The sequence below is a fragment of the Cebus imitator genome, unplaced genomic scaffold, assembly GCF_001604975.1.
Source record: "Cebus imitator isolate Cc_AM_T3 unplaced genomic scaffold, Cebus_imitator-1.0 Scaffold178, whole genome shotgun sequence".
In the NCBI taxonomy this organism is placed as follows: domain Eukaryota; kingdom Metazoa; phylum Chordata; class Mammalia; order Primates; family Cebidae; genus Cebus; species Cebus imitator.
In genome coordinates, this window is record NW_016107493.1 from 631,830 (window position 1) to 650,000 (window position 18,171).

Sequence of the window (18,171 nt, forward strand, 5' to 3'; positions counted from 1 at the left end):
AAAGTGTAACTATTGTTCTGTTGGTATAGATGGCTTGAGTCTGAAATCTGAAATTGGAGCCAGTCTCACATTAGGGAAAATAGGTCTTGACTTTCCTGGCAGTAACATTGATCTGGTGTTTAAATGAATGCTTTGCTGGATTTGGGGCACTGAGAGTGAATATCTCATGAGTGACCAAATCTCCAAACCAATCATTGTGGAGGAAGCTGAGTTGGCCATATCCTTGATTTAGCTATTAAGAAGTAGCCTGTTTTATTTGATAGCTGTCTTAGCCTCATTCATTAAAAACTGAGTCATTGGGTGGAGGGTGGAAGAAATTGCCCCTTTAGAAATATCTTGCTAATAACTATTTGGCCACTTCACTTAACACTGAACCTGAAACTCAAGCCAGCCTAGATGGGTGCCTACAAGGCCACTGGATGGGCCAGCCATACACATGCCATGATTCACCATTAAAGAGGACAATTTCAGCCTCTTTAAAAGCATTAGGATTTTGCAGAGAATAAAGAATGAATGTCCTTGGTAAAAGGACATATCTAGACCAGATGTAATACAACTGTCATTGGGCTGTAGAGATTGCCATGCACGTAGAAGGCAGGGTGCATTGTGCCCCTGGAGTTGTGTAACAAGGGACCAGATGTCATGAAAAGCCACTTATTTGCTGAATCCAGCACTGTGGATGTGGTGAAGAAGCTGAAGCCATTTTTGTGATCAGTTCACTCTATGGTACACTGTTGTTACTGTATCTGCACTTTTGTTCCGGCATGTTTGCAGAATTACTTTTTGGACAGATCAAGTAACCAATAATTTGAGCAACAATTGACCAGTAACTTTTTAGTGTGAAACCTTACCAAGCAAATACCAGAATGTATTTAAAAAATATCCTACTAATATTCATAACTATCTCAGTAGCCTTTGCTCTGGGATTTGGACCATTCACTGTGTTTCAAGCTGTTATAAATGATCTTTTTTGAAATGAGAATAGCATGAGTTGGCCAGGGTAGAAATTTCTATAGAAGTTCCTTTTGTATTTGGCTTATGGCACTCATGGAGGTAGTATGAATTCAGATTTCAGGGTCATTTATTATACATGGAAAATTAATCTGAGATACTGGAACTTTTAAACAGTGTTTGTTTATTGTGCTAATGACAATCTATTACTAAATTTCATTTGAAATGCAATGAATTACCTTCATCACCTTGCTAAAGATTGACATTAATCTTCTGTCCTATCCTATTAGTTCTGTTGACGTAGAGGGAGATGATTGCAATAATGGGAAGGAAAGAGCAGAGAGCAGGGGAACCGACAAGCAGTGACTGCTATTATTTTATTGAATGGTTCTTTTGTCAAAATGACTGCAAGAGAATTCTCAGGATACCAGTATCATCACACAACCTAAATTCATAAGGCTTCCTGCAGTTGAATTATATTTTTAAAGTTTAGCTTGGGGTTTTCCATTATTCAGCTCACTAGTGTTGAAGCAATTTTGTTGACATTTTCTGTAAGTGGATTAGGCTTGCAGTCATTTGCCCAAAGCAGACAGATGGCTTCTTAAACAGAGCACCCCCGTAGGAATCTATCTTATGGTATCTTCAGAAATAAAACAGGTCTGTCACAAAAGATAATGTTTGGCATTAATTTCGTTTGGTGACAAATGATTTCAGTTCATTTTTACTTTCTCTGCTGGCTTAAATGAAACAGCTGTTTTACATTTTTTTATTCCAATAGCGAGCAATGCTTTGATGTTTGACACTAAACAATGTTGTAGCCTCTAAATTATGAATAAGAAAATAAGCTTTTGAGAGGGAGGATGATGCCTTTTGGGATTCCTCAAGGAAAGTTGCCACATTAATGCAATTGTCGTTTTTATTTTAAACATTATGGGATCTCTTATTGGACTAATGAGTAATGCAATCCTGGCTTGTATTCTGTCACAGTTTATTCTCTCCACTTTGTCAACTTGTCTTTTTTTTTTTTTTTTTCAATTTGAGAGCAGGTACTGTTTATTAACTGACCAGCTTAGAAAAATAATCATGGTAGACACCTTAGTTCTTTCTAAACACGCCTGTTGATCTGGTCCTCCCTGTTGCCAGCATCTCTGCCTTCTATGAAATAGGTGGTCTTTTTCTTTATTCCGCCTCATGGAGAAGATAATTTGAAGGGGCACAGAAAGTTATTTCCTTCTTTAAAGCGTTTCCCAACAGTATAGATCTCATGAATCAGATCTTCCAGGCAGAGATTTACCAAGAGATCAAGCAATCAAAGCATTATCTGTCAAAGCAGTTTGCTTCTTATGGATTTTGCCATAACCATGCTTGTAGATTAGTTCATTTACTGACTTCAGATTTGGGTACCCCCATGCAATATATGGCTCTACAATTTTCAGCATGTTAACTTGTTGAGCTTCACAAAGGTTCCATTGAAGATTTGACGAAGGCAAAGAAGCTGCAACACCTTTCGGACCTTTGGGCTCACACCATTGATACCTCTGATCCTGATGACAAATGCCAATTTGGGTTCTGCAGGTACATAGAAGTTGCCAGCTTTCCTTGCCATCCTCGCCATTCGAATTTCAGTTCTGTAGATCTGCCTATATTCCTTGTGACAGCCCTTCGCCTTTTCATAGATAAGCTTCCTCCTTGCATTTCGAAGCATCTTTTGGGCAAACTTCTTTTTCAGGTGCTTGATCTCAGCTCTGTGAAATTCCTTCACTTTTTCTTAAGGGCTTCTGGCACAGCAGGAATCTATTTCTTCTTCTCTTCTACACCCTGTATGGTTCCAGCCGGAAAAAGACGTCAACTTGTCTTTTTAAGTTTCAAGATGTTTTTGTTTCCTCACATTTTTATAAGGCAAAGGACAATGGACATATCTATAACATTGTTATTTCTGTTTATACAATAGAAAAATAATTGCTAATGATAATTAGTGTTTGCCATGTATGGCAGGCATTGTTCTAAAGAATTTAGATGTATTATTTCTCTTAATCTCACACAAAAATATCTACGAGGTGAGTGCAATTATTATAGCCATTCTATGGATGAGGAAACTGAGGCACCCAGTGATCTTGTCCAAGGTCAAAAAGCTAATATGTCTTGGAGCCAGGATTTGAGCCCAGGTACAGTAAGAATGGAGCTTATGCTGTAAATTCACTTATAAGAATGGCAATATGGTTATGATTCAAAGTCTTGAGTCTAGATTGTTATTCTATGTGAGAAATGAGGAATCCTTAAATTCAGATGTATTCCTTCATCACTCTTGGAGTACCATTCCTCAGCTTGTGTGTGCTGCCATCTTATACAGAAGGCTGTGGGGGCTCACGGGTGCTGCAAGGAGAAATCAGTACAGGGTCCCTGAGATTAACTGATGAGGACTCACCTTAATAGCATCCTTCAAAATGTTTAGCTGGTGCCTGTCATGAGTGTGATTCTTTAGTAACCTTTTTGGATCTGATCTGTCAGGGCTTATAATGATACCTTTTAAGTGAAAACCAGTCATTTTTTTCCAACACTTCTCCCACTCATGAATCCTCTATCATTGCTTTTGTATTTTGGTTTTCTGAAAATTTGGCTCAGACTAAAATTATTAAATGCTTCTAAACCCTGTACCCATACTGAAGAAAAAAGTCAGAAATCAAAATATCAGCACAAAGGTAGTATTTATGTCTGGGATTTTCATGAAGTTCTATCAAGGAATTCTTTTGTAAACCAAAGAGGTCTTAAGCTAGTTTTTCGTTTCTGCATTTCTAATATGTATTTGATGATATGTATAATGACATGTGTATACCATATAATGTAATATACCTAAATTAAAACACACACACACACACACACACACACACACAAAACCAAACAATATAGTGATTAAGAAAAACAACTCCGTCTGGGAAGCTGGCATTATTAGTTATTTCCTTTATACTTATTTCTTGTGTGAACCTGGGCAAATTTTTTTAAAGCTTTTTTGGGTCCGTTTATTCACCTGTAAAGTTATAAAAGCAGTCCTTTGAACAGCTCAAAAAATTGAAATAATTACTAAGAATCATTATTTAGTAGAACTCAATGATACTGTCACTAAATGACACTTTATTGTTTTCCATTTTCAGTGTTCCTTTCAGTATAAATGTCAAGGAAGCAAAATAAATCCTAAATAGAAAAAAACATAAGGAAAAATGGAATGTATTAGGCCATTTGATGCTGTCCATAAAGGTGGCAACCTTCCAGAACACTCTTCCATACCATGCATATCTGTATCTGAAAGGCTGGAAGAGGATTCTTGCCTCTCCTCCAGGCAAGCATCAAAAACTTCTTGTACTGTGTTTCACTGATCGTAAGAAGCCAGGAAAAAATGAAGATGCCTACTCATCTTGCACATTGTTGCTCTCTTGTTACTTTCTATGGGAGGGCTTGTCTAATCTCCTAGTCCTCACAGCAATACATTCTTTTCCCTCAAGCACTTAGCATAATTTATGGTTAGATATAACTTTATTTTTGTGGTTATTTTATATATACCTGTATCCCACACTAGACTTAGGTTCTATAGGGGCAGGGATGATGTCTGTGCTCATTTGTGTATTCACGAATCCAGCCCGGTGATTCTCAATGAGTGCAGTGCTGCCCCCTAGGGTGTGTTCTGGGAAATCGTGGAGGTGATTAGGAGGATTCTCCTGGCATTTAAGGAACAGACAGGAATACTTGATGTCATGCTCTGGGCAGGATGGTAGAATGTAATGAAAAATTGCCATGTGTCCTGCAAGACTTCTGTTAAGTCCTGCCTGAGTAAACCCTATGTATTAGTCCATTGTCACACTGGTATAAAGAACTATCCGAGGTTGGGTAATTTATAAAGAAAATAGGTTTTATTGAATCAGTCCCTCAGGTATATATAAAATAACAATAATAATGGCAAGTAGAATGCAGTTGAAATATTTGGTTGTTGAGGTGTTGCAAATAAATGTGAGCATTGATAACCTAGTGCAGTGGACACTTCTATTTTCATGCAAAATTAAGAGTTTTCATATGCAATTTCTTACTGGCTACACCTTTGTACCTGTAACTCTTGTTAACATCTTGTTTATATTCCCTACACAGCTAGACTTTCATTCTAGAGAGAATTCCAGGCCATCTTTGAATAGTTTCTCCCAGTATTCCAAACGCAGTAACATACCAAGCGTGTAACATTAAAAAAAAAAAAATCTGACATGACACCAAAACATTTTTGATTTGTTGTTTTAATTTTGAAAATGGAGGTTATTGTAGCAGTTGTTTTTACCTCTTCAGAGCAAAGAATTAAACCTCTTAAATGACAGCGTCCCAAAGAATGGTGTTTGAATTAGTAAGATGGCAGTTGTACACAGCCCTCTGTACTATGGTCCACCAATGGACCAAATAAAGAACTACTCATCCCATTATGGTGTCTGTGACCAGTTTCTACTGCAGCACTGTCCAAAGGTGATTCTACTGTGGGTGTGGACTCTCCCATGGAAAGAATATCAGAGAACCCAGTCTGCTACTGAATGTGGGCTCAAAAATACCCACACGAGTTGATGTGGAGACAGAGCTGCATTTGTTTATGTGGGTAGTTTTGTACATGTGAGGGTTTTCTCATTCCCAGAGTCCCAGTTAGCTGCTTTAAATATTTGTGGTGTGTTCTGAAACAACCCACGCATTTCCTTTACACGTGATGAGACCACTAGTTATGATATTCTCCTGCTCTTTTGTGTACTAATATCACAAGGGATAGGGCGATTCATGGGAAAAGTAGTTGAAGGATCCAGGGATGTCTTTCGTGAATAATTCTGCCAGATTGTAGCCAAAACCATTTTCAGTGGTGGTAGGGGGAGGACTGCATTTCTTGGTAAAAAATGAGGATAACAGAAATCCTAAATGTCTTTTGATAAGTTATAAGATATATAACTAAAAGATAATTTACATTTAGAATTCTCTATTTTATGGTTAGGATATAATGAGATGTGTGCAAATTGGTTTATGTTTAGTATATTAAGTGTTCAATAAATGTTAACTACTGTTAGTGTTGTGATAATATTTCTTCTCAGTAGTAAATTTATTAGTAGCAATCAAAATTGTGGTGATGTATAACCACGGCAGAGTACGACAGTCCAATTTGCAATCTAAATTGCCTAAGTTATTTCCTGATTTCTAGTTTAATGCAGTTGGAAAGATTTGATAAGGAATGCTTAATATTTGTTTTTAAAATATTCACTAATTGTTACTCATTTTAATATTCAGATTTTCTATAATGATCTCTGTGATTCTGTATTATTCCATGTTACTTTCTAAATGTGTTGGACCTGCCAATGGAGACTTACATTCAGAAGGCAAACCGCTGTGGAGCCTAAATGGTGGTCATTGCTCTTGGGACTTCTGTTAGTCTTGTCCCATCAGCATCAATCTACCTGAGGTGCTCTCTATTACCCTTACTTTCCTTTGGGTTAAAGCATCCTTCTCATTTTTTTTCCCTGAAGGATCCCCAGAACCAGAGGATACTTCAAATCCCCATGAGATTACTAGTATAGAAATGCTGGCAGCAGCTTGACATTTTTTTTTTTTCAAGTTGAGTGTTCAGTGCCCAACTTGTACGTTAATTCTTCATTCCATGCCGTAACAACCCTAGACTTAAAGAGGTGTTTCAATTTCTATATCACCAAATAAAATGAATTCTCCTGATTTCCCTCCTCTCCCCCTAAGACCTCTGTTTAGGGAGAGTAAGATTAAAACACTCTCTAAGAATGACTTGTTAGATTACTCTTTAAATATATACTACAGACAAATCCTTTTAAATGGCTTGACTGATCTGAATATCATGGTGGGTGTCGGGGAATTATTTTAGGATGAAACTGTTCAGCCTCGGATCATCAGGCATTAGATTCTCATAAAGAACACACAACCTAGATCCCTTGCATGCACAGTTCTCGACAGGGTTCACACCCCTATGAGAATCTAACATGGCCACTGATCCAACAGGAGGCGGAGCTCAGACAGTAATGCTCACTCACCCACTGCTTACCTCCTGCTGTGCAGCCTGGTTCCTCACAGGTCATGGGGACTGGTATCAGTCCATGGCCCCAGGGTTGGGGACACCCGCTGTACCTAGTAAGTTTTGGAGGAAATGATACACAGGACAAAGATGTTTAGAGGAAGATCTGGTCTGAGCTGGCTGGTTAAGAGAAGTTTGGGAGTGTTTCTGACAGAGTAGAGAGAAAGAGGTTGCTAGATGATTAGGGAAAATTGCTACATATAAAATGGGAAAAGAGTCAGCACTCCAAGGGAAATGCCAGGGTTGTGGTTGTTGACAATCAAATTCACCCTCTTTACAACTTTCACCAGAATGTCTTTTCTGGTTCTGGTGCCTTGACTAGGAAGACCCAAAGAAGAGATGAGATTCAGGGTGTGATTCTTTGAACCACAGAGCAGAAAAAGGACTGCTATTCCTCTTTCATAGAAAAAGAGAAAGCAAAAGTTTGTATCAATGTTTCCATGTACGTGCTTCACAACACAGCCTCTCATTTTTTGCTTTTATTAGTTAATTGTTTAATTATTTTTTTCTGCCTGTATGGTGCAGCCAGTATGTGTTGTCTCCAGGGTTATCAGGAGATGATGTAGTTGTGTTAGTTAAGCACTGGTACAAACTGTTTTCTCCCATTGGCCATTGTTTTCTACAGAGACTGACTTCTATTTACCAGAAATGACACAGTCTGGCATTTGGATGCATCTCTTAGAACCAGTGAGGTGACATTCTGGATTATTAAAATATGTTTCATGCCATGCTGTGGGAAAGGGGGTGTAAGAACTTTATGCAATAGTAGTATCAAATGATGTTTTTGAATGTTTCATTTTTCTCTTGCAATGAGGAAGGTTGCTACTTTTGCTACTGATATGCTTTTAAAATGCTTGATGAAACTTTCAAAACTAAATGAAAAAGGAACACTAAAAAGTAATACTCTGAAAATGAAGGAGGATATAATCTCATTACTAATAGATTATTTTAAAGGGAATCTTTCTATTTGTAAAAATAGTGGTGCATATATAGTATACATATCTCTGTAAAACAGACTATGGTAGATGCATTTTAAATGTTAGTCAAATTTTTAATAAAATATACATAGTACCAAGATACTTATATATAGTAGCAGAGATAATGTTAACCACTTTCCAAATCACCTTATAGCATTATGATTCCTATACTTATGACCATTTAAATCATAAAGAGCTCTTCAATATATTTTCTTTAGTCTTAGAACTGTGAGAAAGGCCAAAGGATATTTTCATCATTTTTGCAAAAGAGAAAATGGCCCAGATAAAAATTGGTGGAAGATGCTCCGACCCTTGTCCCTGCCAGTGTGTTCTTGCTGTGCCCTGTCTTCCTGATTCTGGATGCTATCTCTAAATTGTGTCAGGCTGTTGTCACATGGGCAGTGCTTTTCTTTTTATCTGTGTTGATTCCATGGGTAACAATGAATAGGAGGCTTTAGGGTGCCTTGCATTGAACGCCCGCTTTGCCGTTAAAAGATGCCTATCAGGTGGTGATTAAGACCACAGACTTGAGCCAGCTGCTGGACTTTAAGCTCCAGCTCTACCACTCAGCAGCTGTATGACTTTAAGAAGAATGATTGCTCTGGGCCTCAGTTTTTTCATCAGTAAATTGAGAATCGCAAAAGTACCTATCTCATAGGGATGTCGTAATGAATGATTGAATGAACATGTATAAAAGCACGAATAGTGCCCACACTGAGGAAGCACTCCATACATTGGTCTGTTGTTATAACTGAAGAGTTGCACTTTTTAAAGTGGATGTGACTTCACTCATTTTTTTTACTTTAAGTTCTGGGATACATGTGCATAATGTGCAAGTTTGTTGAGCAGACTCATTCATGATATCTATACTGCTCAGAACAGACTCCCCAAAATCTGCTGGTGTAGTGAATATTTTTTCTTTAGAAAATACATCTTTCACTGGCAGAGTCTTTAGATTCTAATTTCTAGTCTTTAGTCTCAGACTAGATTGTAAACATTGTGTAGGGAATAGAGCACTGATCCAGGAGGCCAAATACCTGAACTTTAATCCCAGCTCAGTTATTAACCAGCTGTGACCTTGGGCCAGTCAATTAACCTTATCCAGCTCAATTTCATTTATCCTCATGAGAAGTCAAAACTATCCACCTCCAACTCTTCTTCCAAAATCCCATACTATGACTGATGTACTGGAGAGGAACTTTCTTTAACACAAACATTAGGCAAGGCCCAACATCATCCCATATAGTTAAAAGCTGCTATTAGAAGGATTTTGCAGTTTTTACAAAGAACGGAATTGGCAAATGTATGTTTACGTTGTGAGAAATAAAATATTTGAAGATTTTTAAAATGCAAGTTTCTTCATATGCCCTAAGGAGAAAGCATTTATGAAATTAACAAGATAGAATGACCTTCCATAAAATAGGTGAATTATCCTTACTCTGAGCCTCTGCTTTGTAGAACAATGCTCCAGCAATTGTCATAACCCCATATCTTTCCATATTGTCCTTTACTTTCAAGGTCACACTTTCAGGCGCCCTCGTGAGAATGGAGAGGAGAGGGAAGAAGCTACTTCCTCCTCTGTCTTTATTTCCTTTCCGTTTTGATTAACATGCTGAGCCTCTGGAGAATCTTTTTCTCCATCTGCCAGGTGGGAATCTTCTTTAGGATGATGGAAAAGGCAGAAGTAATGTGGGTAACTAATAATTTAACAACAAGCAGATTGCAAGGATAACCCAGTATATTAAAAACCAGCTCACCAAGCATAAAGGTATGTGACTTACTTTACAGAAGACACTTTGCTTTGTAAGCTCTTGTACACAGAAGGGGAGATTTTAACTTCTTTAAGGAAGGGCTTCTTTCCTTGGTTTGTCCCAAGACTAGGAATGTGAGGTCTGGGTGGGGTAGGCATTGGCAGCAGTGTGCAGAGTCTCAGACCATGGTGATAGGAGAGTTGATGTCCTCAGCACATAAAGAGGAGGGTTCCTTGCAACAGGAATCTCAAGGGACTGTCAGCAACTGCATACCCAGTTAGTCAGACTCAGGTTGAAGTACGTGGCTTAACAAGCAAAGTCTCTTAATAATATTAGAAAAGAACCTTGGGCTAAGCCCTGGAAAAGTTTGTTTCCTCATTCAGCATAGAGTGATGTCACTTAGCACATGCCTGGTCCATAACTGTCTTCTTTGATATCTATTTTTTCTGTCTGTAGGGCCAAGGAGATCTGTTGAAGAATGCCAAGAATGAAGCTATAGAAAACATGAAGCAGATCCAGCTGGCGTGCTTGTCCTGTGGACTGAGTAAAGCTCCCAGCAGCGGTGCTGAGGCCAAGAGCAAGCGCAGCCTGGAAGCCATAGAGGAGAAGGAAAGTAGCGAGGAGAATGGGAAGCTGTGAGTCTGGGCATTATCGACACGTTCACCCGTCTTGAAAGGACTCTGGTTTCTCATTCTTGTTTTCTTTCTTTAAATGTTTTAGAAGTTCACAAAATGATACCCTCTATGTCGTATTGGGCATAGGTATTTTCACAATGTCAGTATTTTAGTGTAATTTATCTAAGTTAAAGCCTTTAATAGCAGTGTTTTAAATTCTGAGATGTGTCAACACCTGTGTGTGGATGACTTTGGAAAAGAGAGAGAGATGGAAAGAGATAGATAGAGAGAGAGAGAGAGAGAGAGAGTGTGTGTGTGTGTGTGTGTGTGTGTGTGTGATAGAGACAGAGAGGAATTCTGTTAAAATCTATTCTGTGTTGCATTATTCATTTAGTGAGTTATTCCTTGATCATTTTGGGACTATTTTGTTAATCTGAAATTCTAAAGAGCACTTATCGTAACCTGTCGCTGTGTTTAATTTTACGTCTCTGCCTTTGACATTTAATTTAGATATCTTAGCTTAGCTTGTTATTGAAGGAAGTAAATTTATCAAATTTATCAAAGCATAGATGTTTTGATAGATTAAATATAGATTAAAAAAATTCCTAAGAATCACAGTAGAAATAAAAGTGAATGAAAGATTAAACAGATGATCAGAATTTCTAGAAAGATTAGCAAAGTCATTTCTTCAGTTAGAAAACTTTAAAAAATATTTATTAAATAAAATCAATTTTTAGAAAGTTTTCTGTAGTCATTTACTAAACATATGATTTCACTAGAAAAGCTGATCGTAAGTGAATTTATACCTACCTATGTGGTACTCTGAAACATACTGAAAGCTCTGTTGCAATTAGGATTTTGATGTAACAATAATATTGTTGTATAATTTCAAGATTTGTAGGAAGGTCTCATTCTTTCAAGCTGAGACTCTAGCATTCATTTTCTGTAACAGGTAAGGCAGCTTAGAGGTCTTGGCTTTGGATGTAATTTAGGGTACTAAATTTAAATTTAAAGACATTGTTCAAACAATATCATATCATCACATTGAGCTGATATAAATTCTGTGGGTCAAATAACATCTTTGTGATAATTTAAGAACTAACCAGTTATAAAACATCTATGATATAATCCTAATGCACACAGAAAAGCATACATACGAAAACAAATGACTAATTAGGGTACATTTATAATTGCATCTAGATAATTTTTACCCTAATGTCTTCATAAAGTACTTGAGTGTAATGTTTGTTACCTCCAGCAGAACTAAATGTTCTATGGTTATGAAAGAATATATTTATTTAAAACATTGCTTTTATTTTGAAAAGCTTCTTAATTAATTTGATTAACAAATATGCTAATTTGGGAAATCTAGAGAAGATAATTGTTGAAATTTTGCAAGTATAAACATCTCCTATAGCTTCTGTGTTATTTCTGACTTCTTAACACTATTACGTTCATGTTGCACATTACTGAAAGAGTAAAGATGTGAAAAAAACACTTTGTTTTCTTTTATTGTGAATTGAGAAAGCAAAGCTAATGAAAATGGGTTATTACATTAAAATATCCGAAAGAGTTTGCTATTTCCTTGGATCAGATATGATGAAATTATTCCCTGGGTTTAAAACTGGGCACTCGAGGAGGAGGTACCTGAAATCATTTAAGGCAAGTTTCCAGTGGTACTACAATGGCCTGAAAAAATTTCTTTACCCTCTATTATATTTAACTAGCTGGTAGGAGGAATAGTGGAATGCAGGTGTTAAGCCCTTCGTGGTGAAAAAGGTTCTGTAAGCAGAAACAAAACCCACCTTATATCAGCTGATTGGTTGATTTTACTAGGGTACCTCTTCATCTACTTGAATTTCATTTGGTAAATCCATGTCTTTACTGGATGTACAGATAGGTGGGAAGAGAAAGTAAAGGATGGCAAACTCTCAAACAATATACATTTCTTTACTCCAGGATCAAATCCAATCTTTTGAAGTAGATTCCCTAGTTTATTTTATTTGTCCTAGAGCTCCACTCATACTTAGGACCTACCCAACGATTCTCAAGAACATAATATGGATTCCACCTCATCTGATGCTACTTCTGGCAGTGGGTCGTCAGCCATACTCTGCTTCATTCCACTGGATGTTCTTGCTAGATAGGGAGTGAGATATGGAGCAGAGAGGAGCTTTGGATTCTGGAAGTGGAGGAGTGGCAAGGGAAAATTCTCCTAGTCTCCTGTGATGCACATTCCTTCAGACAGAATAGCAAAAACAAATTTTTTGTGTGTATTATGCCTCCATGACATTGTTACATTCTATGATGGGCATCTATCTCCTTTCTAGACTTGAACTGTGGTAGAAAAAGCCCCCTTCTCTCTTCTGTCCACTTAGATTTGGTGATGCTAAGAAGCTAGTGTTTTAGATATTAATTCTGTTTTTATCTATTCATTTTTACATCACCCATGGGGTCTGAGTTGGAGATGGTAGGTATTATCACTGGCATTTTAAAGGTGAGAAAGCCCAAGGCCACTGAGGTAATAAATGTAATAACTGATTTTGAACTCAGGTCTGTCTGATTTCATGTGCAAGATTATATATTTAGTGACTTTGATTTTAAGTTTATTCTCAAAATTTTAAACCAGACTATTAACTCTTACCTTTATAACCACAGATACAAAGAGCCATATCATTTTTTTCTGAATATAAAATATTAATGGTCAGTATAAAAATACAAAAATAGAGAACTATATACAATCGAAAAGCAAAATTACTCACTATTAACATTTTGATTTATATCCCTTTAGACACTGTTTAGAGTTTATACATATATGTAAATATGCTTTTATTTTAACAAAATTGAGATATTATATAAATTGTTTGTAGCAGGGTGCTTAAAATTTTAACATGTTATGGATATCTATGTCAATAAATGTGTATGTACATTAGAGTTCCCAGCCTTTGAACTGAATCTAGTTCAAAAATGCTGTGTTTTATTTGGCCACTGATATTTTTTTTTAATATTTAACCATTAGACAGCATTTCAAATTCAGAAAATGTTACATAAAATTCAATGTCCTGCTTGTTTTAAAGTATTGGATAATCTGACAACACAAGACACCTCCCACTCCCCACCTCACAACCAGCACACATATACTTTCTTGCTTGGCATCAATTAATAGAAACTGCCCTCTCCAAAAGGGGCATATGCTGTCGAATTTTCTAGAGAGTCTTTTCCCTCATTTATGTTACATCTGGACCTTGTGGACGTGATAGGTGGTGAAACTTGATGCAAATTATCATTTATAGGGAAGCCAAAGTGAGAGAATTGCTTGAAGCCAGGAGCTGAGACTAGCCTGGGAAACAATGTCTTTAAAAAGTAAAAAAATTAATTATCATTCATAATAATTACATAGTATCTTATTATATGGCTTACCATAATATATTTAACCAATGTCCTATTGTTAGACTTTACTCTCCTAATTTCTTGTTATATAAACATTCCTGTAATAAAATCCATTTTTGCAAAGTTGTTCAACTTTTTCTTCGGGATAAATTTCTAGAAGTGGAATTGCTGGGTCAAAAGATATAGAGTTTTTTGTTTTATTTTGTTTTTGTTTGTTAGGGCTTTTGAGATACATTGCCAAATAGTTTCTGGAAAACTTGTTCAGTTTAAAACCCCACCAGGAGTTTATGAGAGCACTGAAATCTTTGCTAATAATAAATTTATTTTTTCTTATTTTTATCTTTGCCAATTTTCTGTTACAAAAATATTATTTCTCTTTATCTTTTATCTCTAGTGAGATTGGATGCATATTTATATGTTAATTGGCTCTAAATAATCTCATTAAAAGTAAAAACTTCTGTACTCCAAAGGATACTATCAAGAAAGTGAAATACAACCCACAGAGTAGGTTTGCAGGTCATGAATCTGATAAGAGACTGGCATCCAGAATTTACAAAGAACTATTAAAATATAATAAAAAGACAACCCAATTTTTTAAAACTGGACAAAGGATTGGAACAGACTTTTCTTCCAAGAAGATAGGCAAATGGGAAGTGAGCACATGCTAAAGATCATTAACCAGTAAGATCACATAAGTCATAGCCACAATTAGATATGACTTCACACCAAATAGTTTGGCTATAATAAAAAAGACAGATAATAACAAGTGTTAGTGAGGATGTGGAGAAATCGGAACCATCCTACCCTGCTGGTAGAAATGTAAAATAGTGCAGCTGCTTTGGAAAACAGCTTGGCATTGCCTCAAAAGTTTAAAAAACCATAAGAGTTACTATATGACCCAGCAATTCTACTCTTAGTCTTCTACCCAAGAGAAATGAAAATATATGTCCACACAAAAACTTGTACACAAATGTTCATGGCAGCATTATTTATAATAGCCAAAAGTAGAAACAATCCAAATGTCTATCAATTTATGAAAAGATAAATCAAAATTACATATTCATATATTGGATTATTCAATATTAAAAAGAAATGAAGTACTGATACATGCTACAAGAGTATACCTTGAAAACATTATGCTAAGTGAAGGAAATCAGGCACAAAGGCCACATATTGTACAGTTTCATTTTTATAAAATAGCCAGAATAGGCAAATCAATAAATACAGAAAGTAGACTAATGTTTGCCAGTGGCTGTCGGGGCCTGGGGAGTGACTGCTAATGGGTATGAGTTTTCTTATTGGTGTGATGAAAATGTTCTGGAATTAGAAATAATGGTGATGTTTGTTTACATAACTAGTGAATGTACTAAAAGCTATTGTATATTTTAAAGGGTAAATTTTGTGGTATGTAAATTATCTCAGGGAAAGGGGTAAAAAAGGAGAAATAAAGAGAAAATAGAATTTAAAGAATGAACAGGGTATCAGAGAATAATGAAATTGCATCGAGAATCTAATATATATGAAATTGGAGAGAAGAGCAGGAAAGAAAAAAATTTGAAGCGATCATGGCTAAAACAAATCTCATTTTTAATGAAAACTATAACCCCACATATCCAAGAATCTCAAAAATTCCAAGGACAAGAAACATGAGAAAAACAACTTACGGCTGGGCGCAGTGGCTCAAACCTGTAATCACAGCACTTTGGGAGGCCGAGGCGGGTGGATCACGAGGTGAAGAGATCAAGACCATCCTGGTCAACATGGTGAAACCCCCTCTCTACTAAAAATACAAAAAATTAGCTGGGCATGGTGGTGCGTGCCTGTAATCCCAGCTACTCAGGAGGCTGAGGCAGGAGAGTTGCCTGAACCCAGGAGGCGGAGGTGGCGGTGAGCCGAGATCGCGCCATTGCACTCCAGCCTGGGTAACAAGAGCGAAACTCCGTCCCCCCCCCAAAAAAAAAAAAACAACTTACTCTGTTTTCTGCTGCTATAACAATGCCACAGACTGTGTAACTTACAAATAAGCTTATTTGGTTCACAGTTCTGGAGGCTGAGAAGTCCAAGAGCATGGCTTTGGCATCTGGTGAGTGTAATCCCATGCCAGAAGGGCAAAAGATGGAAGGTCAAGAGAGCCCATATAAAGGAGGCTTTGCTTTTATAACAAAGTCACTTCCTCTACAACTACCCCACTCTCATGATAACACATTAATCCCTTCATGAGGGTGGAGCCCTCGGGACCCAATTACCTCTTATTTGACCCCACTTCCCAACACTCTGGCATTGGGAATTCCATTAAGTTTCCACCATATGAGTTTTGGTGACACTTTCAAACCATTGCAGCCATCAAGGCATATCATAGCCAAATTGTTCAAAAGTGGTGATAATGAGATAATCTTAAAAGCAGCCAGTAAAAAAAGACATGTACAGAGAAAATAGGAAAGACAGATGTATCTTATTGTAAACCATGCAAATGAGATGCCAGTGGAGTACTGAAAACAAAGCAAAAACTGTAATCCTAGAATCCTAGAATTCTAAAAATGAATTCTAGAACTCTATACCTATTCAAAACTGAAAGTTATACAAAAAAATTTCAAAAGCTGGATTCATCACCAATAGTCTTATTACAAGAAATGTTAAAGGAAATCCTTCAAGCTGAAGGAAAATTATACCAGGTAAAAATATGGATGTACAAAAACAGATGAAGAGAGCTAGAAATAGTAACTGCAGGGATAAATATGGCTGGCCCTTTGTATTCAGGGGTTTTGCATCTGTGAATTCAACTAGCAATGGATTAAAAATACTTAAAAAAATAAAAATAACAATACAAAATTAAACGTACAAATAAAAAATACAGTACAATTATTTATATAGCATTTACATTTTATTATGTATTATAAGTAATCTAGGGATAATTTAAGATGTACATGAAGATATATAAAGGTTAAATGCAAATACTATATTATTTTATGAAGGGGACTTGAACATCTAGGGATTTTGGTTGCAGGGGGTAAATGGGGTATTTGCAAGCAGTGAATGAGGAGACCTGGAACCAATCTTTGGCTGATATTGTGGCACAGCTATAAAAGGTGTATTATTGCCTAAATCTCTTATTGTATTATAAATTGTTTAAATAATGAAATTAAAAGGCAGAAATTGTTAGACTGAATAAAATAAAAAGACCAAATAATATACTGCTTACAAGAAACACAATTCAAATATAAGGACACAAATAGTTTAAAGGAAAAAGATTGGAAAAGATATACCATGACAACACAAGTCAAAAGATAGCTGCTGTGGATGCATTAATATCAGATGTAGTAGATTTCAGAGCAATGAATATTGCCAGGGATAAAGAAAGTTATTAAATAATGACTCAGGCATCAGTTCATCAACATGTAATAATCCTAAGTATTTATGCAACTAATCAGAGCTTCAAAATATATGAAGGAAAATCCAGTGGAATTGCTAGGAGAAACACACAATTATACAATTATAGTCAGAATTTTCAATATCTATTTCTCAACAGATAGAACAACCAGACAGAAAATCATTAAGGATGTAGATGATGTAAATTATACGATCAACTACCTTGACACAATTGGTATTCATAGAGCACTCCACCACCAACAGCAGATTACATATTATTTTCAAGTACACAGAAAGTAGTTACCAATATGGACCATATTCTGGTTTATAAGACACATCTCAAAAATTTAAAAGGATTAATGTTATATAAAGTATGTGCTCTGACCACAAAGCACATCTTTATATCTTTGAAAAATCTCTTTGAAAAATCTCAAAATATTTAAAAACTAAATAACTCACTTCTAAATAACTCTTGTCTCAAAGAAGAAATTAAAAAGGAAATTAGAAATTATTTTGAATTGAAGTGTCAAAACATCAAAATTCATGGCATGACGCTAACACTATATTTAGGAAATTTATAGCAGTTAACACTTATATTAGAAAAAAAAGAAATTTCTAAAACCAAAGACTTCCATTTCCATCTTAAGAAACTGGAAAAAAAAGGAGAAAATTAAGTTCAAAGTAGAAAAAAGGGAATAAATATTAGAAATCAATGAGATAGAAAACAATAGAGAAAATTAATGAAATAAAAAGGTTGAATTTTTGGGAAGATCAATAAAATTAGTAAATAGTCAAAGGAGAGAAAGAAGACACAAGTTGCCAATGTCAAGAGTAATATCAGACATCATTTCAATATTGAATAAAAAAAAAGGAGATTACATCACTTCAAATTTTAAGGATATTAGAAGGATAATAGGCAAACATTATGAAGACTTTCTGCCTGTAAATTCTACAACTTCAATGAAATGGGCAAATTCCTTAAAACACACAAATTGCCAAATCTCAAAATGATGAGTTAAATA

At 36.0% G+C, this 18,171-nt stretch overlaps 1 protein-coding gene and 1 pseudogene across 2 annotated transcripts in view; one reads left to right on the forward strand and one right to left on the reverse strand.

Annotated features, from left to right (window-relative positions):
- Nucleotides 1–13,910, forward strand: part of PLCL1 (phospholipase C like 1 (inactive)) — a 351,809-nt gene extending 337,899 nt beyond the window's left edge. For both annotated transcript variants that reach the window (XM_017545179.2, XM_017545178.2), the window contains one exon: nt 10,236–13,910. In XM_017545179.2, the coding sequence (XP_017400668.1) occupies nt 10,236–10,418 (183 nt within the window). In that variant the 3' untranslated portion in view covers nt 10,419–13,910. The remainder of the gene's footprint in view (nt 1–10,235) is intronic.
- On the reverse strand, nt 2,042–2,671 carry LOC119473695 (annotated as a pseudogene).
- Nucleotides 13,911–18,171: the final 4,261 nt, after the last annotated feature.